The following is a 25,538-nucleotide window of genomic DNA, read 5'->3' as shown; positions in this document are numbered from 1 at the left end:
AGGGGTATCCTTTGCAATCTATTGAAAGCTATTTCAGGAGTTAGTCTTGATAGTTAGATGTTTTATTCCTTCTGTTTCTCCATCCTTCCCTCTCCATCCCCCTTTATTGACACCAGGTATCAGCCTGTCGTTCCATGAAACATTTTTTATTTTTTTAGAGTCAGAAATAGAGAGACAAATATTATAAGAAACAACCATTTCAAGGATCTGGTGCAATGACATGGATCAATGCTTACTGAAATTTCAGGAACCTTGATCTGCTGAGAACATAGTCAGTTCCTATAGCTCATATTTCTAGATAATGATCACGGAGTGGCTGGCGGATGGGGTAGGGAGAGTGAAGCTCCTGAGCAAATGATAGCACAGCTTTAGCACTGGGGAGAGTCCACAGCCATTTAGAAACAAGATACCATGTTTGCCTTGGTGATGCTGTGCAGGCTCAGAGTGCAATCAACTTGTATAATGTACTGATTCTATTGCACTAATTCCTACTTCAACCATCTGTTTGTCAGTTGGTCGTACGGTGGTGGCTTGTGTGTTGCTATGATGCTGGAAGCTTTGTCACCGATATTTCAAATACCAGCAAAGTCACCTATGGCGAACAGGTTTCCTTAGAGATTGCAGACTAAGACCAACTAGGAGGAAAGGTGTGGCAATTTCTTTCTGAAAATTAGCCAATGAAAACCCTGTAGATCACAACAGAATATTGTCCGACTCATTTGCTTTTGGACGAGTCATCAGGAAGGATCCATTACTAGAGGAGGACATCATGTTTGGTGAAGTAGAGGGCCAAGGAGTGAGTAAGAGACCCTCAGTGAGACAGACTGGCACAATAACTGCAGTGATGAATCAGCACATGCTGATGATTTTGAGGATGATGCAGGACTGGGCAACGTTTGATCCTGTTGTACTGAGATCGCCATGAGTCAGAGCTGACTCGATGGCAGCTGAAAACAATTCCTATTTAAACAAGTCCTCGTACCCCACTACATTCTAAAATATTACCCATCTTATTTCTTTCATAATGCTTTTACCAATCTGACGATTCTCTTATTTTTGTACTTCTTAACCTGTGTGTTGGAGCCCTGGTGGCTCAGTGGTTAAGAGTTTGGCTGCTAACCAAAAGGTCAGCAATTCAAATCCCCCAGCCGCTCCTTGGAAACCCTATGGGGTAGTTCTACTCTGTCCTATAGGTCACTATGAGTTGGAATTGACTCGACAGCAAAGGGTTTTGGCTTTGGTTTAATCTGTGTGTTGCCTTCTTTCCCTCACTAGAATGTAAGTGTTTTGAGGGCAATGACCTCTCCTTTCTGGGTCACAGAGCCTGGAAGATACCCGGAACATAATAGGTATTCAAAAAAGTTCTATTGAATTGGAATCTGAATATTATTGTACACTCCACCCTCCAAAAAATAAATGTGAGAACAAAATATTCATGTTTCCTCAACACTACTTACAGGATAATCTTAGAGTCTGGAGAGAACATAGAATTGTCCAGCAATGTAATACAGTCTCCCATATTCCGGAGTTACTTTGATGACAACACATGACTGAGGTGATCGTTCATGTAGCACATTAGAAATTACAGATGAATTTGTAAATTCATGATGTGCATCAAAAATTTAAGATTTATGAATACTAATTTAAAAGTTTCAGGCCATATTTACTTATTGCCCAGGAACAATTATACTCCTGCCAATTCCAAAAAGTATATTGTCTGAAAATATGAAATGATGCCCTGTGGAGGCAAAGCCCCACATTTTCCACGGTTCAAAGTGGCAGAAGTGTACTGTTTTCAATATAGTGACTTAAGAAGAAATACAACAGATACATTCTTCTTCAGCCAAGACAAGAATTTGTTCCCAACACAAGACCCCGTTATATAAGATGAAGATCTGGTTTGGTCCCTAAATGAAGCACACAGCGTAAGAATTGTCATTAGTGACTAGAAGGCAACAGAAAACTTACAAAAACAGAGCCAATGTTGTTATTAAGACCAGGCACTGTGGCTTTAAGGCAATATAGATTTCGGAGCTATTTATTTATTTATTATTATTATTGCGGATCCCACTCTCCCAGCCGCAACAACCCCAACTCTGCAGGGCCCATGTAACAAGGCGATAGTATCTGAGAAATAATGAGCAAAGGAATGCTGTTCTTTCTTTCAGAGCAATCTCAGGCGCGATCTTATACAGTAAAGGACGGGATCAATACTCCCAGCAGCAAGCCGCTCGATACCCCCTGAATTATTGCTTCATTTTTCTTCTTATTATAGATGAGTTGTGTTATTATTTTCCCCAAATCGATATTTTACAACCTTTTTTATCCGTTTCTCCATAAATTTTGTGATTACTTTAAACTGGGAATTCCGGTACACTAAATCAGATGCAGTATCTGAAAGGGACGGGATGTACTGACATGTTTTTTGTTTTTGTTTTACTCTTTTAGACACAATGCCTTGTTTACAGGCACATCATAATCAATAGCCCAAGAAACATTTTTGTGGAGAAAAGTTTAACATGACCCTGTGCTTGCAATATAAAAAGTGCAAATCTTTTAAAATATTAGCAGCCCAAACAGCACAAAGCTGAAAAACACAACACAAGTCATGACTGATCAGCACTTTGCATCTGAAATTTCATTCCTAATGCTTTTTCTCCCCTCCAGTTAAAGGGCCGATGCAATTCCCTTAAATTGCTTCTCACAAAGGAGATAATTCTATGCACCTTGGAGAGATTTAATTGGCTTCCATAGCTGTCTCCTGCTAAGTGTTTAAAACATCAGCAAATCAAATCAGGTAAACTCATATTCTGTTCTGCTGTCTGTTTGCTCCAAGCTTCGTTATTTAGATGCTAACATTAGCAGTGCCTACACTTAACAAAAGAGATGGAGAATATACTCCCTCAGTGAGTTCCGGGATGACTTGAGTTAATTCTATGCCTCCTATGAAATAATGTGTGTTATTTGGCAGAGAATGCTCAGTGGTAACTAAATAGTCATTACAGTGCAGCCAGTGGTAATTACATAGTAATTCACATTAACTTCGTAATAAGCACTGTATTTTTCACTATATCCATCTGAGAATGAGGCAGAATCATGGTCTTTCATTTCTTTTTAATGCTACCCAAAATAAAAATAAAGTAAAATCACTTTAAGGGTAGGAGGACAAGGACCATAACCCTGGTGAGTTAAGCTACAGATTCCACTAAAGAAATACTCAAATCCATTAAGTCTAATTAGACATGACATCCCAGGATTCATAAACAGTAGTTCTAATAAACTCATTAAAAATTTTTGGTGGTTTCTTTAGAAAATGGGAGAACATCATATTATAGGCTGGTATATTACGTTAAAGTTTTATAATTTTATATAGGCTCTTCTCTTTTTATGTAAAAGCCCACAAAACTTTATAAGAATAATTCTGCTTAAATCAATGAGTCTTAAACAACAATGTGCTTCTTGTAACATCTACTTAATAACGCAATAAACTATTCTAAGTAGTATAGAATAAAACGGGAAGCACTTTGTTCTGATTGGCTGAGAGATATGGGAATATAAGGACTTAATTCCTTATAGCCTTGCAGTGCACAATTTACACTAAAATCTCCATTTACATACGTATAATTTAATTTGGGCAATTATGAAGTCCTGGAACCACATTTCCATTACAACCTGGACCTTTGGAAGGATTCACACCATGAATGCATCATATATAAGTATACAAAGAAGTATTCTGAGGAAAAGAAAGCATGGGAACAACTTTAATTAAATAATTATATTAACAGATTAAATTAGGTCTGTTTTGAAATGGGCCACCCTTAATTAGCTGCAGTTGGGAAAGTGGATTTAATGCATTTTATTTTTTACTCATTACATTTAGCATCAATGGACACTGGCTTTTTTATTTTTTTTTTATTTTTTTTGCTTTTCACCAACAATTGCTGCCTTAAGTCCTGAAAAAACAAAAACACAAACTCTATTTTACTTGATTTCTAACACAAACCCCAAGTACGGTTTAAAGCAGAAACCCCATATAAGATTGTGATTTTGATACGAATTAAGATATGCCACTGATACAGTGATACTGTGGTACAAGCCTAACGACAATTCACACATGCATTTCTTGTCAGCCAGTCAGCCTGTCAGTCGGGCATCAAACTATAACCGAAATACCTCACTGTACCAGGCACAGAGCAGAGACCTCCTCTCAGGAGGTTGAATCTTGTCTCCGATTACCATCATCTTGCAAGTATTTCCCTTTCATTGACCATGATTATTTCGCCTCCAAACCCACTAAGCAGAAGATCACTAATTGCAGCAAAGGCTAACACATCTTATCTTCTCAAGGACCTCCAGGGAACTGAGATTTAGAGGCAAAATGGAGGGCCCACAGATGCTCTGTGACTGAGGGGGAACATCACCATATATCTCCATGGGTATTAGACAGGAGCGTGCAGCAGGAGACGGTATTGTCAAGTAGACCCAACCACAGTGCTCCCTGACTGGACCTTGGGAAAATAACCCTCTAGTCCCAATGAGGTCTCCCAACAGCTTGCAGGTGATGACAGATGTCCTGCTCTTACTCTGGGCTTTTACACAAAGATGTTGTGGTTGATAGCTGCCATGGAGTCGGCCCCCGACTCATGGCGATCCCATGCACGATGGAACAAAATGTTGCCTGGTCCTGTGCCATCCCCAGGATTGGTTAAGGATCAGACCGTTGTGATTCATGAGGTTTTCACTAGCAGATTTTCAGAAGTAGATAGTCTCTGTCTTAGTCCGGAAGCTCTGTTGAAACTTGTTCAGCATCATAACAACACACAAGATGGGTGGTGGCTGCACATGAGGTACACTGGCCAGGATCAAACCCAGGTCTCCTGCATGGAGGGCGAGAATTCTACCACTGAACCACCAGTGCCTCCTTAACTTGCATGATTCCATCAATGGCGAAAACGGTACTTGGCTTTTCTGAGGAACTTTGATTTACTCAGAAGTGAAGAAAAGTTCCTTTCTCTTTTGCCAACAGAAAGGCAAGGAAGTAAACAGAACAATGAGTTCCACTCTTTGCAGACAGATCACATACTGGAAGCCCAAAGAATCAAACATGCTACACCTCCTCAATCTTCCTTCAGAATCTACTCAAAGATCGATGAACTTTTCCACTGACTAGAAAAGACCTCAAAGAATTTGAGAAGAGCTGGCTAAATGACTATGGTGATGCTTGCTGAATAATTGTCACATACATTTAGAAATCTGATGTCTTTACGTATTTGTATACTTGGGAATCCACTCAAAAAGTAATTAGTAAATCCGTCTTTATATGATGTGTTCTGGTTCTATACGCAAATCAATCATGTGTTGATTTTGGAAAGCGCTTCCCTTTTCTGATCCTCAGCTGCCTCCTCTAGAAAATGGGAAGATTGGTGTAGGCCATTTCTGAGGGCCCTTCCATATCTAAAATTCAGATTTGCAGGCGTCTGGTCTCTCAAATATTTTTCTGTTAAAATCTACCACTAATCGAACACTTACTATATGCCAGGCATTGTGCTCAGCTTTTTAAATACATTCTCTAAACAAATCATCACGGCAACTCTGTGAGATGTTATCATTTCTCCTTTACAGATGAGGAAACAGAGTCTCAGACTGGTTAAGAAACTTGCCTCAGGCTCCCTAGCTAGAAATTGATGGAGCCCGGATTCAAAATAGGGTCTGTCTTGATTTCAGAGATCTACAGTTATACAACTTCTTCATAAATAAACTACTCTAGGAGGACTATATAGCAAACATGGTGTGGAGACAAGCTCTTGGCTGACAGGCAGAAGACAATGATCTAATACAAAGCTCTACCACTAGCTGCGTGACCATGGCCAAGTCTTCTAAACTCCGTAAACATAGTTTTCATTATCTATAAAAAATTCGGTAACTTGGTAGCTAGTTTATCTTTAAGGCTCACATTTTAAGCATTTATGGCCAGATTTTTCAGTCATTCCTTCATAGATTTTTCCATTCATTGAGTTGACTAATATTTGTTGGGTATCATCCACTTTGTAGTGGGTACGGAACTAGGTACTGAGAATATAGTGGTGAACAAGAGCCAGAGACAGATTACCCAAAAATCGAGGTACACACAGCCTTAATTGCACTTACTTACTGATCTGTAGTGCACAATTTCACCTGGGTTGAAAACTACATCTTGGTAAATAAACACAATTAAGCTCATGCGTACCTTGCTTAGTGTAAGCCAGCGCATACTGTGCTTACTGGTTAATCCACCCCTGAATGACACAGACAAGGACCTTGCCTTCGCAGAGTTTATATTCTAGTGAAAGACACAGACTATAACATGTAAACGATGAAATAATCCAGATTCTATCAGCTGATGATGAACGCTATGAATAAAATAAAAGTGCTAGATGTAGTCAAAAGGGCAGTGGGGGGTCAGTGGCAGAATTCTTGCCCTCCATGAAAGAGACCAAAGCCCTGGTGGCACAGCGGTTAAGAGCTCAGCTGCTAACCAAAAGGTCGGCAGTTCTAACCCACCAGCTTCTCCTTGGAAACCCTATGGGGCTGTTCTACTCTGTCCTATAGGGTCGCTATGAGTCAGAATCAACTCGACAGCAACAGGTTTGGGTTTTTTTTTTAATGCAAGAGACCCAGGGATTCGATTCCCTACCTATGCGCCTCAAGTAAGCCACCACCTGTCTGTCAGTGGAGGCTTGTGTGCTTCTGTAATACCGAACAGGTTTCAGCGGAGCTTCCAGACTGAGACAGACTAAGAAGAAAGGCCTGGTGATATACTAGAGCAAATCAGCCAAAGAAAACCCTATGGATCACAACAGTCCGATCCTGTTGTGTGTAGGGTTGCCATGAGCCCAAGGCCGATTCAGCAGCAGCTAATAACAACAGGAAGCATGACTAATTAACGTGTCAGTGTTGGGAAGACAGCCTAAGACTCCAGGCACCTCCATTTAGTGAATCCTATCCGTATAAAACTAAAAATTGGAGCAGAATTAGTGTAAGTCCATTTTATAAACGTAAAAAGTGGAGAGACTAAAAGGTACCATTAATTGCTTTCAGTAATACAGCTCTGGTATCAGACTCACCACTAGATGATGAAAAAACCTCCTATGAACCCCTTAACCTCTTTGAACCTAATTTTTCACAGCTGAAAACGGGACTAAAAATACCTGTCCTTCCTACCTCGTGGGGAAACAAACAGAATTGATGAACAGGAAAAGCTTGGGCAACTGTAAAACTGCATTTAAGTAAATTTACTTATTTATACAAACATAAAGGATCCCTAAGGAGCCTCGTGGTGCAGTGGTTAAGCGCTTGGTTGCTAGCTGAAAGGTCGACAGTTAGAACCCACCAGCCAGCTCCGTGGGAGAAAGGTGTGGCAGTCTGCTTTCGTAAAGATTACAGCCTTGGAAAACCTACAGGGGCAGTTCTGCTCTGTCCTACTGAGTCACTATGAGTCAGAATTGACTCAACGGCAAGGGGTTTTTTACAGAGCCTTGGTTGCTCAATGGTTAAGCGTTTGGCTGCTAACCAAAAGGCTGGCAGGTCCTCGAACCCACCCACCATCTCCGCAGGAGAAAAGACTTGGCAATCTGCTCCTGTAAAGATTATAGCCTAAAAAACCCTGTGAAACAGCTCTATTCTGTCACTTTGGGTCACTCTGAGCCAAAAATCAACTCGACGACACCTAACAATAACATACAATCATAAGACAGAGACGAAGCACACAGAGGCGCAATAGCTGAGCCTGTACTTAGGCCCCTGATATATAACTTTCTGACAAGTCACAATCATTTTTTACCTCTCATGCTAATAATTTTATTAAGTAAAATTGCCAAGCCTTCAGATGATCCTCCCACGTCTTCTGAGTTAACCAGTGCAAATGTTTCATTTTTCTAGTCTTGAAGAAATTAGAGAAATAAAAGACCTGTAAGCTTGCTCAGAGCATATTCTCCAGAGACACTCTCCTCCACCCAAACCTCCCAATAACCTCAACTCCTCCACCCAGCCTCAGTGAATATTTTAAACTTCAGTTAAAACTAAAAGGAAACGATGCACATGTGTAGATAGACAGTGAAGGCTCTATTCTGTGCAGGTATTTAGACGTGAATTTATTTTTGGCATTAAAGACCTAAATTAACTCCATATTGACTGGGAGCTGGTGCTTCCTGACACTAACCACCAAGGCTGTGCCCAGGTGGCCCTGCCCAGCAGGTCAGGCCTTCCCCCCGATATAAAGGAGTCAACCACGGTAGATGTCAACAGGAAAAGATGGAAAATTACATTTGGGAGGCTGAAAAACAGTGAGTTTATGGTGAAATCTGCTCTTCTGTTGTTTCTGCCCCATGGCTTAGACAGTCCCAATTTCTGTTTACCCCCTTCCCATCTAGAGGTTCTGAGGATATTCTTAAATCTGATATTAATAGGATGGTTGTCACCTGTACTTTCAGTGTCCTGAATAATAGGAGGTCCACTTAAGAGGGTTAAGCAAAAACAAACAAACAAAAAAAACCAGATCTGTTGCCACTGAGTTGATTCAAACTCACGGCGACCCCAGGTGCCTCAGAGTAGAACTTTAAGAGCGTGAGCACACGCTATTACCCTATTCAAGGTGAAAATACTAGGCGGGGTAGCCAGTTCAATTTGTAACAAGGATCACATAAGACTCATCAATAGGAAAGAATAATCAATGTGCTGAAATACATGGTGAAAATATTTCCCTGAAGGAAGTTTCCTCATTAAGTATTTGAATCATTTTAAAGTCCTTCTTATTACAGATGGTTCTCAATTACATTATTTTAACTTAAGTACTGTTTGGAGCATGGAACTATGGTAATCAGCGGTGGTGTGGGGATGCTTATAGAGATTACCTGAAGGAGTCAGTTAAAATGAAAAGGAGGAATAGAAAATTAATGTGAATTTAGTAATTTTTCCTAGAGGATTGGCCTTTTGTCATTACAAATGTTCCCCAAAACAAGCTTTTTAAAGATCAGTTTTAAAAACATTGCTGAAAGTTTGGCGCTTTAAAAATAGCAAATGGTTGCTTATAGCTTAGAATAAAATTTCCCAGGAAACATCACGCACAAATTCAAAAAGAGTTGTATTTCAAACAACTTAAATACATTATGATAGGATTAAAAATGGCTCTGGTTTTGATTTAAAAAAACAAACAAACTTATGTCAAAGATGGCTGTACAGAGTTGAAATAAAAGTGTTTTACAAACCCTTAAACGGGAAAAAGTTATAATTGTAAATTAATATGTAATTATATACGTGATTTCTAAATATCTATATGCAACTCAGTTAATATGTGAAATACTATAAGTAGACCTTTAATAATTCATTGGTATCTATAAATGCTTATATAGTTAACTTGGCCCTAAAACTTAAAAATCCTTTCATTAAGAAAATGGGGGAACACCTTAAATTCAAGGTCATGCTATATTCTGGCATATATGACATTAACAATTCTATTAAAGAGAAGACCTAGTTGTCCAATGAGAGGGGAATGATTAAGTAAATTATGGTACAGCCATAAAATGGACTATTATATATCATTACAATACATGAAGGAGGAATTTGAGCTAACAAAGGAGATGTTTACTTAAAATTTAAATTATACAGCAGGGCGCAAAATTGTATAAGCATACAATTGTGATTGACTCCAATAAAGATACATAAGAATACACAAAGAAAAAGTGATTGTCTCTGAGGCATAGAATAAAGGATGATCTTCATCCCTTGATGCTTTTCTGTGTTTTTCAAATATTCTGTATGAGTATGTAGCTTGTTCACAATGATGTGATTAGGTTAAAATATTTAAGGTGCAGTTCCTGTCAGACTTCACATATCCCAGAAATACCCACAACCTTCTATCACCAACAACCTCATTTCTGGGAACTCATTTTACATTAATTCCAAAAATTGACAAGGTAAAGTAACCCCCCAGGAGGCTCACACCAGTGCAGGCCTTGGTATCCCTCAACCAGTTTCCAAATCCTGGCTCTTCCACTTACTAACTGGATAACCCTGAGGAAGTCACTTCACCCTTCTAAGTTTTTTCATCTTTAAAATGGGTTAATAATAGAATTTGCCTCACACAGACTCTTATCATTTCCGTAATGCAAAGAGGAAGAAGTCTGAGAGTAAAGAGTCAATGTGAAAAAAAGGAGTGTGGAATAAGAAGGAAGAGCAGGTAAAAGATTAAAGAAGGCTGTTGGAGGCCCAGTGGAGTGGAAAACCTGGTCACCAGTAGACAGGGGTGAGAACAGAGGGGCTCAGAATGAACTACAGCAGGAATGGCTGCTGTCGGGGGGAGAACCATGATGGGAAGAGACCTGAGTTTAGCTTGCTGTTAGCTACTATCGAGTTAGTCCCCAACTCATGGCAACCTCACACAAGAGGGAACAAAACACTGCTGGGTCCTGCACCATTGCTGTGATTGGTTGCAAATCGGACCCTTGTGATCCATGGGGTTTTCACTGCCTGTTTTTCCAAAGTAGATCATAGGTCTTTCTTCCTAAACCACCCGCCAAAAAAAAAAAAAAAACCATACCTAAATGCTTCACAATTTAGGTATTTACAGTTTAAGTTAGGATTTGGCTAAGTTTCAGATACGGTAAGGGTTTTATATGCATTCCTACTTTTACTTATGAAAAGTACAGTACTGCTTCACATAGCAGGGAGCAAATTTATGAAACTCATTGACCCCAGAGATGGTTCAGGTTGAAAATAAAAGCAGCTCCATGCTGTAGACGAACGTACATTTGGGAGCTGTTTCCAACCTCTGAGGATAGCAGCCCTCAGAGCTACATATACTCATATTTGGGAATAGCTGATGAATTCCAACCAGTGTGGGTTCTCAGATTCTGATCCCAAAGAATCCAGGTGTAGGACTACTGATGCTGTGCTATAGATTTTCCAGAAATAAAAAGAGACAAGAACCCCAACGCAAGGTACTTGTGTTTTCAAAAGAAGATAAGGATATATCTCATTGTAATGTTCTGGGGCTGAGGAATGAAACAATTATCAAAGACTACAAAATTGTTTGAAATTCGTAATGCCCAGATGTTTATGATACATTGTTAGATAAAAAACAAATTACATATTATGTAAAGATTCACCTTATTTTTAATGAAGCAGATATCTGCATAAGAAAAAGACTAGAAGATACATACCATTAAAATAATATTAACAGCTATCATTTATTGAGCACTTATGCTAAAAATCTGGTAGAAATGTGGGTGATTGTAATTATTTTCTCGGTGCTTCCTATCTTATCTGAAATCAATTTGTATTACTTTGTAATCAAGAGATAAAAACAAGTTTTACTGCGTTAGTGGCTGCCACATTCCTTGGTTAGCTTTAACAATGAACAGAAGGACTAGCCTCCATACCGTTGCAAACATGGACAAGTAAAATATAAAATAATCTTCCATCAAACATTTGCAATACATTTTAAGAAAGGAGAAAAAGAAAAAAATATGTGCAGTCTCCCCACTCCCTGAGATATTAAAGTTTCAAAATATATAGTTAAAATAACTGCAGGGTTAATTCATCATGATGCTGGGGGGGAGGGGAGGAAACGAACCTTGTAACTCTCCAAATAGTTTATTGGCTTTGAAAACCAAATCATGTTATATCATACTAAATAGATTAGAGGTTCAAGACTTTATAGTATTGCATTACATTGGCAAGAATACTCAGTTCCTACCTTTATTGTTAATAGTTTTCTAATCCCTTACCAGAAATTTATAGTTTAGAAATGGCAACACATCTTAAGGATTAAAGCCATGTGACAAATAGTTCGTGTCCCTTAATAACCAAATCACATGCCTTAGATTGGAGAAGCTTATCTGCCTTTTCCTTCCATACGGTTTCACTGGTAGGAAATACTTTATATCCCTATTACATGAATGATGAATGGGGCCGTTGGTTATGGTCTGTTATTTGCTTGGCTGTAGTCAATATGTTTTCTTTGGACAGGGATTTCTGTGATTTATCTCTCTCCCAGCCTTATCACTTATTAACTCTGAGTAGACAGGAAAAAGCCAAGGTTGTGAATAAGGCCTAGTGTCCATTTAGACCTCTAATGTCAGTGAAAATATCCCTTTTAATGATCCTGTTATACTAGCTACTCAAGTCCTGATTACACTCCACTCCAAATAGGAAATAAAGGTCGTATTTCTCGGGAAGTATGTACATAAAATATGCAAAATAATATGCTTCCTTCAGATCAGCTTTATTCTTTGCAGAATTGGCTTTCATTTTAGATGTCACAGAAGTACAATGGGTACTTTTAGTGATTTTTTGTTGTTCCCATTATAGCACCAACAGGGTATAAGTGTACAAACCCCAGTGCGTACAGGATCACCAGTCACATCAACATACATCAGATCCAAAGGAACCACATTTGGTGAAAAAACTCCCTTCAATGAACGAAAAGAGTCTGGGGACCTACCCCCTTTGTGTCACAAAAGCAAAGAGAGTAACAGTTCCTCTGCCTTGAATTCTTTTCTTTGTGTGTAAATGGCTCATTTGGAGTAATATTCAAGCCATGTGGACAGGAGTAGCCTGTTAATTTTTCTTTCTTGTTGGGTCTTTTCCAATTAGGACACAGCTAAGGCAGAACTGCTCGTCAAGTGTTCATTACTCAGCCCTCTTCTGGCTGAATCCTAAGTGAAAACAATCTGATATAAAAGAAAACACATTCTTGCCTTCCTCTCCCCGATTTTTCCTGAGTTTGCTTAGGCCTCTCTGCATAACAATTAACATATGTGCAGAGCATTACCCTTTGCAAAACATTTTCATGCCCATTCTTTCATTGATACTCACAAGACCCTTGCAAGGCACAGGGGAGTGATGGCCCCACCACCCTCCTGAGGAAGCCAAAACCTGGTAGGCTCAACCCCTCTGTCTCCCTCATCCCACCTCCAAGCCCTCTCCAGGTCCTGTCAAGTTTTTCTCTTAAATACATCCTGAATCCTCTCACTTGATTCTACCTCTGTTAATTATCACTGGACTCAAATCACCAAATCTCTTTCCTAGACTACGGCAGTGACCTCCTAACAGCTCTTCCAACATACAGTCTGGTCTCTTGTGCTCCATTCATTGAGTAATGGCTTTCTTCCTAAATGCAAATCTGGCCATGTCCACTGGTCTTTTAAGACCCTTTAAGGACTGCCCGTTGCTCTTAAGATCACAACCAAACTCCTCCCCATGGCTTACAAGGCTCTGCTTGAGCTAGTCCTTTCCCACCTCTCCAGCCTTCTCTCTCACCACCCTTTTCCTCCTCCTTGATTTTTCAGTCTCACTGGAATTTTTGCAGCCTTCCAAGATGCCACAGTTTCTCCCACCCAGTGCCTTCTTAGATGCTTCCCTCTGCTGGAACACTCCTCTCTCTTCCCCAACCCCATCCTACCCCCTGCCCTTCACTGATTGCCAGGGTAACTATTACTCATCCTTCAAACCTCAGCTCATGCATCTTTTCCTGAGGGAAAACATCTCTAACTGTCCAGTGGGGTTCAAGTGTCTTTGTTATATGCTTGTCTGAACCCTGTTCCTGTCTTTACGGGCACTGACCTAGTTTGAAATAGCAAACTCATCAATATTTATGTTCCCGCTTAGACTATAAGATCAAGAAGAACAGTAACTGTGTCTGGTTTTGCTCAGCACTCTATCTCCAGGGTTTAGAACATTGCCTAGAACAGAATAGGCAATCCACAAATATTTGTGAAATAAACAAATGAAATAACAAACAGAAGTGGTAAAATCAGAACTAGAACCCTGGTCTTGTTTCCTACTTTAATGCCTAGAAAGAAACAATTTCTTTACTAATCAAGATGAACGTAGGCACTTGTTCAATCAAAGTGTGCTCTAATCGCCTACTTTTTGGTTTTTAAAAGAAACTACCTTCCCACTGTCTGTTTCTCTCTTTTTGAGTTTACTTTTAGGAAGCACTCACAATGTACCAGGCACTTGAGGAATGACTACATACATCGACCCATTTAGTCCTTAGATGCAGGTACTATTAACATATCCCAATTTTACAGATGAGAAAAAGAAGAATATTTATCATTTAGATCCAACCACATTTTTTCTTTAACAGAAGCCACAACCCCTGTGTTCTATGCATGTAAAACCTCAAGTGAAAAGGGATAGATTCTAAATTAACAGCTCTTATTTACATTCCATGTCATCCAGGGCACAAAAATCAATGAGGACCCATTGATCCTGGGCAATATGTCAATCAATTATCGAAGAACACCTATCACAAGTGAGATACTGAGTCAAACTGCTTCAACACAGTGTACAAAATAGTATAAGATTGGGGAGGGTTATCTCTTTCTTCATGGAGCTTGTGGTCTTACTGTGAAATGTCTACTAAGAGAGCTAAAGGTATAAAGGAGTAAACAGTGAATGAGTGGTCTAAGCCCAAGCAACAAAAGAGATCTGAAAGCAAAGACTCTTCCAGTCAATCAAGATGAGCCAAAGGGAACAACAAAGTCACCTAGTCCAATTGGCTCATTTTCACAATGAAAAAAACTGTTGTCTGGAACACATAAGCAACTCATCTAGGTCTCATGGCCAGTTAGCAGCACAGCCAAGGCTAGAGCACAGGTCTCCTTGCTCTCAGCCTAGATCCCTGCCCACTGTATAACAGTGGCCAGGGAAGTCCTCAGGGAGGAAACAGAATTTGAACTGGATCATACAGGAGAACTACCGTGTCCAGAATAGCCAACTATGAGCTTGAGGAATAGTAAGGAGGCTAGTTAGCTGGAGATTGGAGTCTAGAAAGGAGAACGGCAGCACTGGGCCCAGATCACAGACAGCCGTGATGCCAACCAAAGGGGTTTGTGCTACATCTTGCACATAGTTAGCAGTAGGGAAGATTCCCCTGGATGATGCACACGGTGTGTTCAGCTGCTAACTGAAAGACTGGAGATTCAAGTCTACTCAGAAGTGCCTCGAAAGAAAGGCCTGGTGATTTACTTCTGAAAAATCAGCCACTGAAAACACTATAGAGCGCAGGTCTACTCTGACACACACGGGATCTCTATGAGTAGGAATCAACTGGACAAAAACAACTGGTTTGGTTTCTCTGCTGGGAAATTATATGAAAGTGGCTATTAAGGAAGTTTAACCTGGCAATGAGTTAGACTATGAAGAGACTAAAGAACAGGAGATTCATTAGACTCTAACCCCCACTTCTTCCTACAACTTTGTTTATCCCCAGGAGAGTGGCTTTCATTTTGTGGAGGAGTTTTCCAAGAACTAGTAACAGACCTTTCTGGCCTGAAACCTCTTGAACCTGGAATTGAAGCAGATTGTAACCTGAACGCGTTTGAAGATGGCTAGAGATGGGCTGTACCCCCATTACTACAGCTTCCAGAGGAATGGTGGAAGTCTGAGATGGAAACAAGAGAACAGGCACATGCCTTTCCTGAAAAATCAATACCAGAGAACTTTATAAATCAGGGCTGCCTTATTAAAATATGGTTAAAATATTGCTTGGTTTCTCTACTTACTGAGATCTTCTTTGATTTCTTCTATTTTGGTGCCTCCTTTCACTATGGGGAATTCTCTGTCTTTTAATTCTTCCTCCTCTTCCCTCACTGTCTGTATACTCCGCCACTATGGCAGTCATTCTTTTCAGTATACCTTCCCTTCAGCTCCCTTAAACCCGTTCATTTATCCCCCTGCAAGGCCCCTGCGTCTACCTGACCCCCTCAACTCCCTACAGACACTATAGCTTTAGGCCACCAGGTCCTGTCAGAGGCTCTAGAGGAGTTCAAAGTTCAACTTTAGTAAAATTCTTCCTGTTTGAGGCCATTTCTGAGAAACTATTTGTTATATCAAATTTGTCATATTCTCATTTACAAATCTATTTTTCTTGCTGCCTTATTCATACTTTGGACTTTTTATCTGTGGTTGGTTAGTGTTACTTGTTTCTTTAATTTACTCATGACTGTAGTTTTGTTGGGAGTCCCTGGGTAATATAGCTGCTAACCGAAAGCCTAAAGGTTTGAGTTCACCCAGAAGTGCCTCAGAAGAAACACCTGGCAATCTACCACTGAAAAAAATAAGCCATTGAAAACCCTCTGGATCCCAGTTCTATTCTGACACACTTGGGGTCACCATGAGTTGAAGCCAACACCACGGAAACTGGTTATTGTAATTTTGTCACTAAAAATTCTAAAGGACATTTCTTAGACCTCTAGGGAGATGATGGTGATGATAAATAATACACGTAAAATACTCCACAGTAGAGACTCAGCGACAGATGGATGAGGAGAGAAGAATGGCCACCCTTTATTAATGGAAACTACTAGTATCTGGTGGGGTACTAGGTGCTGTACATGCACTTTTCATGATCCTAAAAAAATCCCAGCAAGGTGTTACCATCCTCTTGTAAAGATGAGCTAACCATGGCTCAGAACCATCATATGACATCCCTATTAAGTGGTAGAGCTGAGAATTGAATCTGCATCCATCATCTCTTGAACCCAAGAACTCAATCACTATGCTATGTTATCTCACTGGGACGGAGGGACGGCAGGAGGGAGAGAGAGAGGGAGGGAGGAAAGAGAAAACCAGATGGATGAGAAAGAAGGAAAATTTGAAAAACCACTCCATGGTAAATGTCATCAAGTTCCATAAAGCACATTCAATCCAAAGTAGCCCTTCCTACGTGCAAAGTGATACGTTATGCATTGGCAAGGGATGCAAAGTTATTCTGGGCATGAGGTACAAAGAGGAAGTATTTCCAGGAACAATTTTTGTTTCAGAGTTAATTCTGAGATGAATATAGAGGGATTTGGGTTAGCCCTTCCACAGGGGCAGGAAGTTGGGTAAGGATGTGTAGCATGGGAGAACCTGGTGGTAGAAAGAATCTGAGGAGTAACTAAACTCAACATCTCTGCTGTCGGATGACCATGCAATGGAGCCTTCAGCAACTCTTTTCAGGGACCAGGCAGTATATGACTCTCAGTGCACACCTAAGCTGGTCAAACATCATCCTGGTGGTCTTTTTTCCCATCATATTTTCTCCAAACATACCAGCCTCTCCTAGAGAGATGACTGGGATGAAAGTACAGCCTACATTTGGATTTCACCACTTCTTACGCGGGAAACCAATTCTAAGAACTTTAAAGAAACAGTTAAAGGCTCCTAAGAGTCTTTCATCATTTCCAAAGGTTACTTAAGGCTTAGCAGGAGAGCTCACAATTTTAAAAGATCTAAGTCACTTCAAGATGTAAGAACTGCAGGAAAACATGCTGTGCGGATAACAAAGGTGTTGAGGAGACCCTCTTAAAGGGCAGTGAGGTTTATGGCAGATTTATCTCCCATTGGACTGACTGACTAGCCACATATGGAGAGACTGTGAAAACACTACTGTGATTGTGATTAGATAGTTTTGTTGTTTTCTTCTTTCAAAATTTAAAGTCAGTCTTGCCCTTCACTTACATAAGAATAACAGGACGCAATAAGTAAGACTCTGGGAAATGCTATTGAGCATTTTTGTTCTAATCAAATTGGCTGGTATTCACTTTTCCTAACTCAGATGAGGGCAAACGCAAGAGAATTTGGCAGCTAAGAATTCCTTCTGTGTCCCTGGTCTGAAGAACCAATGACAGAGAGCTAGGCTCACCCTCAGTGGGCTGGTGACAGTCTTACAAGTGGAGCCAGTTTGCAGGCAATCTGTGTTTAGTCAAGTTCTTTCCTCCTTCTACAAAAGGTCTGTCTTTATTTGCATAGATTAGGCCAGGCTGTTCCTGTCTGAGAAATTTTTTTTTATGATTATAGACTTTTAGAGACTTCCACATATACATACCCAAACTCTCTCGCACACTCTGAAAACAGCAACAGTGCTTTAGTTTGGGTTGTTCTTTTTCAGCTCTATCATATTTCCTTCTTTCTTTTTTTTTTCAAGAAAGAAAATTTCCAAGCGACATTCCACTAAGAAACAAGAGGGTTGGCTCACTAGATCCAGAAAACCAACCCTCACATGTTGAAATGCTGTGGAGGTTAAAGAAAATGAAGTGTGAGCTTCTGTTGGTGGAGGGAGGGAGGAGCTGCACATGTACAATGTCCTCTGCAGTTGTTGGGACCTAATGAACAGAGAGGTTTTATAGCCATCACTATGCCTTTGCTAGGAAGTGCCGATAAGCAGAGAGGTAAACTGAGTAAATCACAGGGACCAGTGGCACCAGCCATGAATGTGACCCTCGGTAAGGGCATTTAATGCTACAGATCAAAAGGCCCACATGTAGCTCGCTAATTTACAGTGATTCCCTTTTGTTAGAAATGATGTAATTTCACAGTGACTGTTATCGATCAGCTATATCAGTGGGGAAGTTTTTGTGCCAACTTCTTCAAAATTGTATGTTTCCAGTGTAGGGTCAGCCTGGACTCCCTCCTAGAAAATGTGAAAGACTAAGCTTTCTTGCCAATTGCCCACAGTTTGAGACGAGATTAGCAGAAGCATCTTTTCATACTTTAAATTTCCCACGTGTAGACACGTGTGTACACACCAACTTATCGCTCTTTTCCTTAACTACTTTTCTAGACTTGCAGATCTGCTGCTTTTATCTTTGATCTTAATTCCCATATGATATAGGTTTTCCAAGATGTGATTTCTTAAATTGATGGTAATTTTTTTTAAATGGTTAAAAAAAAGATTCAAAATAATGACAGGTCCCTAGCTATTTTCTTTTGAGAACTTAAGTAATTTAATGAGGATGACTTTTTTTTTTTAAAACTTTTATGGCCAGGTGGCTCAAGGGGATATTTAGTTGAACACTGATTAAAAATAATTTCTTCTAAATGAGACCTGACCACAAAATGGAACCATTAATGGGCAGGGACGTGTCACTAAAGCGGAAACCATGCCTGATTGCCTCTTGCACCTCCCACCACACAGGCATTTTCTTCTTCTTCTCCTTTTCTTGTTCTTAATAGCAGAGTAAATAAGCAGCCAGCGAGGCCTAAATGTTTTCGGCCAAAAACAGAGTCCAAACTCCTCAGAGACAACATTTGGCCTCTGTGGTTTTGTAATATGTTCCAGAACACCGAGTTCAGTGAAGAACATTGTGAAAAACTCCCATCCATTGGAATGATGCTGCGGAATGTTACAGTATCAGAAGTTTCAATTGGTCCTTTTCCTGCAGGCCCATAATGAGGCTTGTAAAAAAAAAAAAAAAAAAAAAATAGTGCTATGTGGAAGTTCTCATGGGAAAAATGAATGGCAAGAAATCCTAGCTTTAAAAGAAACAGCTAATCTGCTAGTTTGATTGTTCTTCAAAACTTACGCTGAACCAATGAGCCTAATTAAAAACACTTGGCCTACTTCTATAAAGCATCATAGCTTTCTCTATGCTTCGTTTGTATACACCACAAAACTCCAGATAGACTATTATTTTTTTCAAGTGCTCACTAACAAAGTGCTGACTTTGTTGGGATGGCTGAGCTAATTTCTTGAACTCAGTGTGAAACCTTAGCTAAACAAAATTGTGGTAATTTTCCTTAATTTGTAAAAGTGATTGGAGTGCAAACAAAATTTTCCTCTTGGGTCAATCCTATAATTTTCAATTAACTAAAACTAATCGTCAGGCAGGCACCAAACCTGCATGTTGTTTAAAGGACTGGGAGGCATTTCCAAGGGTCAGGATGCATTAATTGTTTTTATAATTTTGAGAGAGAAAGAGACTCTGAGTGACTAACATGCATGGTTGGTTTTGCTCTTAGTATTACAATAAAAAAGGAAAGCTGCTTTGAGGTAAAAAATCACAGCAAAAATAAAATTGATCCATTTAATTGTATGGTTATAATCAGGATGTGTTCATAGTGTTAATAGAGTCATCCCCTCCTTGCTCAGGAGTCTCTTTGTGTAAAAGCAACTTCCCCTCCCTACTTAATCTCCTCGTGGTCCTTTATTGAATGAAGAATGAAACATGGGACCAGTTTCTGGGATCAGCTAACCAGGCACAACACATACTAAGCAGAGGTCCTAGAACTTCACTACTCAAAGTGTGGTCACCGGACTAGCAGCATCAGCATCGCTTTGGAGCTTGTTAGAAATGCAGAATCTCAGGTCCCCCCCAGACATACTGAATCAGAATCTGAATTTCAACAAGATGCCCAGGTGTGTGGTTTGCACATTATAGTTTGTGGATCACTCTCCTAGAGTAAATATTAGGCACTCAGACTATGCACTGGATTTGTCTCCACAGGGGACCTACTTGGTTCTCGCCATCTGGTAGGAGGAAATCCATATTCGCCCTGTAACCCTAGATTCCTATCACAAGGTGGGTCCATGTGCCAACACTGTTTTGAGAGGACAAAATGCAGCTACTGGAGAAAAAAGCACCAACCCAGAATTAACTATGAAAACCACCAAGTGTTTTTATACAAATGGTATAATCAGGCTAGAAAACAGTTGTACTATTAACGCACGCTTCTACGCCAACAGAGCTGGTTTCGCATTCAGAAAGCCTCCGGCTTGTCTAGAACCATTTTTCCCTTCCCTTATGTCTCATGCTGCTTCTTTAGGTATTCAACCAATCATTTAAACTGACTGACTTAGTTCGAACTAAGTTGAACTGTCATTCAACATGGATACTCAGATGAATTCTTAAAAAAACAAACAAAAAAACTCATTTGCTCTTACGTATGGTGACATGGAGAAAGAAAGTCTGTCTCAATAGAAACTAGATTTAAAAATAAAATACACACTTATGCACACAAGATAAAGTGAAACACCCGCAAACCCAAGGCAGGTCTGTGTTTACCATCCATAGTGGTTCTTACCTGTGTAAATGAATCTTCCTGGAGTTCCTTTGCAGAACTGTTTGGATTTGTAGGACAATGTGACTTCTACCACACCAGGGATGTGCCGAGGAGGGGTCTGCACACGGATGGCATGAGGAGTAATCAACTGGAAGAGACATTGGGGGAGGGGGATTGTCATTGCAATGTGTAAAGGACCCATTTCTCACCTTTCCTATCAGCTCTCAATAAAACAAACTCTAAAACACATGATTAACCTGTTACTGCTTAAATACAACCTCGATGGAACCTGTATAAAAGACACTGACAACTATGTTTACAAGTGCTCTGCGTACAGCCAGAACATTATCTGTATTTTCCTACCCAGCAGGCACTCTGCTTCCTGGTTTGAAAAGTGAACCTGGCCTAATGAAATGATTTATCTAACACAGGATATCCTTTGGAAAGCTTCCGTTTGAAGCAGACACCCAGCTCAGAGCTGAGCTCTGCCATGCCTTTCCAGAAGTTGGTGGGTCTGGTGTTTGAACTGAGCCCTTGAACATGTGGAAAACACAGAGGTAGGAAAACAGTGGGTCAAGGCACTCTCATTAATTGCAGAACACACGTATGAAATACCCCTGAAGAACATTTGGTGCATTAACTGACAGAGGCACAATCAAAGAGCTTTAAAGCGGAAACCAAAGAATCGACCTCCCTGAATAGCCTATGGATCTGGCTGTTCTAAGGACTGTCCGTGAAGGGAAATGGAAGGTTGGGGAGGGGGCTGCAGAGTGATCTCTGGTCTATTATGCAATGCCATGTGCACAATGAGAAAGTTCACTTCTGAACCCTGTTGGCAATCAGATTACACTGTGAAGTGGAATTTATTTTTTATTACTCTTATCTTTGTTTATGTAACTCAAATGTTATTAATGGCCATAAAACTGGTATTATCTGGGTCTTTGAAAAATCCAGCCCTTGTATTTGACTGGTTGACCTCTACTGGTGCTGGGTCCTGTGTATTATCTCTCTCTGGTGTCTGCAATTGCCCATTCCTTGTCTCCTTTCAGATTCACTTAACATGTACATACTGAGTCAATGTACAATGGAACATCACATGAGTTTGTCCTAACTCACATTTATGCTGTTCTTACAGGGGTAACTTAGAAAGGGCTTGTACTTCAATGTGCAAACCAGGCCCATTTCAAGGGTTTTGCCCAGAGAATCACAGATGGCACTGTTAGAAGCCGAATGTCAGCCGCTGGGTCACACCTGGGCAAAGTGCCCTCACACCAAGTCCTGGGAAAAAACATGTGAGAAGCTTGCTACTGCTAAAGTTCTCAAGTCTTTTCTGTCTAATGCTCATGAAACATAAAGAAAAGGACATCTGCATAAAAGATATTTTAACTTCGCAATTAGAAATGCTTTATCCTCTTCCACAGAATATATGGACCCTTAGTTTCTTTGCTGAAGACGTGCAAAAGGCGCTTCAGAAGACCATGTTTATGTGGAGCTCCTGGAGTTTGGGTTGCTCTCCATGGCTGAGTATTTTCAATGGCTAAGTGGAGATGCACATAAAAGTGCAAAAAGCAAACAAACCAAAAAACCCTTTTCATACTGAAATGCTCTGAAAACACTATATATATGTGTCCTAAAATAAGCAAAGTGTATACAATTACATATAGCCTTGATACATCAAGATTATCATTTGGAATACCTCTTATTATATCTTGCTGTAATACAGAAAACCCTAAGTGACTACTGAGGCATGAAGGATGGTTTCTCCCCTACATTAAATGGACCCAGATGGCTGTGATTTTTCTAATTATTTCTATTTTATCCAGTTTCTCTGATTTTTTTCTCTGGCTATTCTTTGCACCTTCCAATCTGCTCTTCTAATCTGTGAGTATAGGAACCAGGAAATCAATGAATAATGTACAGAGAATAGGAAGGGAGAGGTTTTGAAGGACAGTAAAAGGTGATCTTCCAAAACCAAGTGCATGTGTCATCTCGGGCACCATTCTGATAGCTTTAGTAGGATGTTGGAAACTAACACTTATTCAGTGTCTGAGAGGTATCTACTACATTGCTAGGGGTTTTACATGCAGTCCCTAATTTGGTTAGAACAATAGCTGTATTAGTATCCCTTTTTTCTTCAGCAGTGAACACAGAGTCTTAAGATGGTTAAGTTGCTTGCAGAAAGTCACTCAGGAAGAGCGAAAGGTGACACCAATGCATTTCAAAAATGACAGGGACAAATGCTTGCTTCTAATCATAGAGCAGAAATCATTCATATGGAAACTTCTTACAGGTAGTAACTCAAATTTCTCAGGCCCAAAGAGTGCATGTGAGTTTTTGTATCCCCATACTATCTCTATTTTTTTTGTATTGCCTGATCCTTGGCTATGCCTCTGATGGAGGAGGTCACCATATTGTTATATTCCAAATAGGTGGTGATATGGTTCTATTTTTAAGAGTTGCATAGGATATAGAGTAACATTAATTCACAATAATACTTAGAAGAAACTTCAGCCAGTTAGAAACCACTTTATCCACCCTCCTTCTTCTCAGGGAAAACAAATTTTAAAAGATGGAAAGATATTACTAAATATATGGATGGAGACTTTTTTTTAAGTATAAGAACTTATACTATGAGTTACTATACTGAGGAACACAATATATGGGCTTTATAAATTGATTAAATATGACTGCAATGAAACTACTGAATGAGAGTCAGGTTTTAGCATAAAGCATAAGGCTCAGGAAATCCAAACAAATATTCATTTACAATTTCATTTTCAATTTTAATCAATGGCTGTAACTAAAGAAAGTTTCCTTCTTAAAACAATTATCCTCCACCAATGAGGCAGAATCTAAACCATGATGAAAGAATGAATTTGTTGGTGTTCTCCTTGCTGTGGATGTCAGCCTGGGAACAGTCTCTAGCACTGACACATGATATTGATGGCATATGCAGGAAAAACTAAAAAATTGTAGCTGAGTTCTAATGTTTGGTGGTTCAAACCCACCCAGTGTTACTGCGAAGAAAAGGCCTAGCAACCTGCTTTGTTATGATTACAGCCAAGAAAACTCTATGGAGCAGTTCTACTCTGTAACACGTGGGGTCGCCATAAGTCAGAATAAACTCTACGACAACTAACAACCACCACCAATTAATTTGAAAGTATAGGATTATTTAGTAATCACTCAAAGAATCGTCTAATTTGTTGCTGCAAGGAACTTTAGCGATCATTTAAACTAATCCTCTCATTTTAACAGCTGAGGACAAAAATTTCAGAAAAGCATAATGGCTTCCAAAATGACCCAACAACTTAGGGGAAGGATAAGGTCTAGAACCCAAGACCCCCAGATGCCAGGATAAATTTAACATATTGTCCCAACCTCGTTGAACTAAGGGCAGCCACTCTAAGCAACAGAGGGAGGTCTCCAATTAGTCTAAATTTTTCAAACGTTAATCATTGGAATACCACTTTCTCAGCGTGACCATGTCTATACACCACCTATACAATTATGTACTGAGTATTTTTAAAAAAACTGATTACTTTTTAATTAAAATTTTATTTTAGAAGGAAACCTTACATCACTACAATTGGAAAATGAGTATCATCTGTCAAAATAAGAAGGAATTGTAGTTAAAGTTGGAGTTCTGATGGCGTAGTGGTTAAGACCTCAGCTGCTAGCCAAAAGGTTGGCAGTTCGAATTCATCAGGGGCTCCTTGGAAATCCTCTGGGGCAGTTCTACTCTGTTCTATAGGGTTACTATGAGTTGGAATTGACTCGACAGCAATGGGTTTGCATTTTTTTTTGGGTAGTTAAAGTTAATACAGTGTTGTTAAATTCTAGCTACATACTGTTGACAACCTGAAGGCTTCTGTCCTCTCTTCATTGAAAAGGGAGATTAGCTAGTGTTAGAAGTCTCAGAAAGGGACACTTTCTCCCTTAACATAAATCAGAAGGATTAAAAGAGAAACAAAAGGAGAATAACTTTTTCACTATGTGATTCAGTTCTACTTAATGTCTGTCAAACCCAAAATTGTGTCCTGTACTACCAAGTGCACATGCCCCAAACTTTGGGAAATACTGTTCTAAGTGACTAGAGGATGGATTCGCTTTTTTGGCTTAACTTGTATAAATTACTTTCTGAATAAATTGGGCTAGAAATCTGTATTCATTCCAAACTTGTATATATACAGAACAAGTATGTACGCAACTTATATACATACCACACAAGTTGAGCTAAAAACGCAGTATTCTGAAACTTTAACATGTGACATCACTTTCCTCCTTCCTGGAAATCTCCACTTCCTTCACTTCTGTGACACTCATTTTGAGACCTAAGACTTTCAAAGTATCTGAGAGTATACTGAGCACTTTCACATTCACTATCTTTTAAAATCCATCCTTGTGGGATAAGTATTCCAAAGGAGAAAGACGAGAGTCGGTTGACAAAGATTATGTCAATCACTAAGGAACCCTAGTGGCGTAATGGTTAAGCGCTTGGCTGCTAACTGTAAGGTTGGTGGTTTGAACCCACCAGCTGCTGTAAAGATTATAGCCTAGGAAACCCTATGGGGCAGTATTACTCTGTCACATACGGTCGCTATGAGTCAGAATCAACTCAATAGCACACAACAACACGTGAAACCCTAGGAAGGAAACTGATCTCTTATGCTTGTAAATAAGGGTTTTCCAGGGCTTTTCTCTTACTTACTGCTTCCTGATTATTTTGGTCT

General features: G+C 39.7%; 1 protein-coding gene across 1 annotated transcript in view; it reads right to left on the bottom strand.

Moving 5' to 3' along the window:
• EBF1 (EBF transcription factor 1) overlaps positions 1-25,538 on the bottom strand; it is a 501,677-nt gene that overhangs the window by 70,964 nt on the left and 405,175 nt on the right. The window contains exon 11 of the mRNA XM_004371251.3: positions 20,827-20,953. Coding sequence (XP_004371308.2) covers positions 20,827-20,953 — 127 coding nt within the window. The remainder of the gene's footprint in view (positions 1-20,826; positions 20,954-25,538) is intronic.

This window comes from Trichechus manatus, unplaced genomic scaffold (assembly GCF_000243295.1).
Source record: "Trichechus manatus latirostris isolate Lorelei unplaced genomic scaffold, TriManLat1.0 scaffold00011, whole genome shotgun sequence".
NCBI classification, from domain to species: domain Eukaryota; kingdom Metazoa; phylum Chordata; class Mammalia; order Sirenia; family Trichechidae; genus Trichechus; species Trichechus manatus.
Note: the sequence above shows the minus strand (reverse complement) of the source record. Positions and strands in the feature narration are given on the sequence as shown.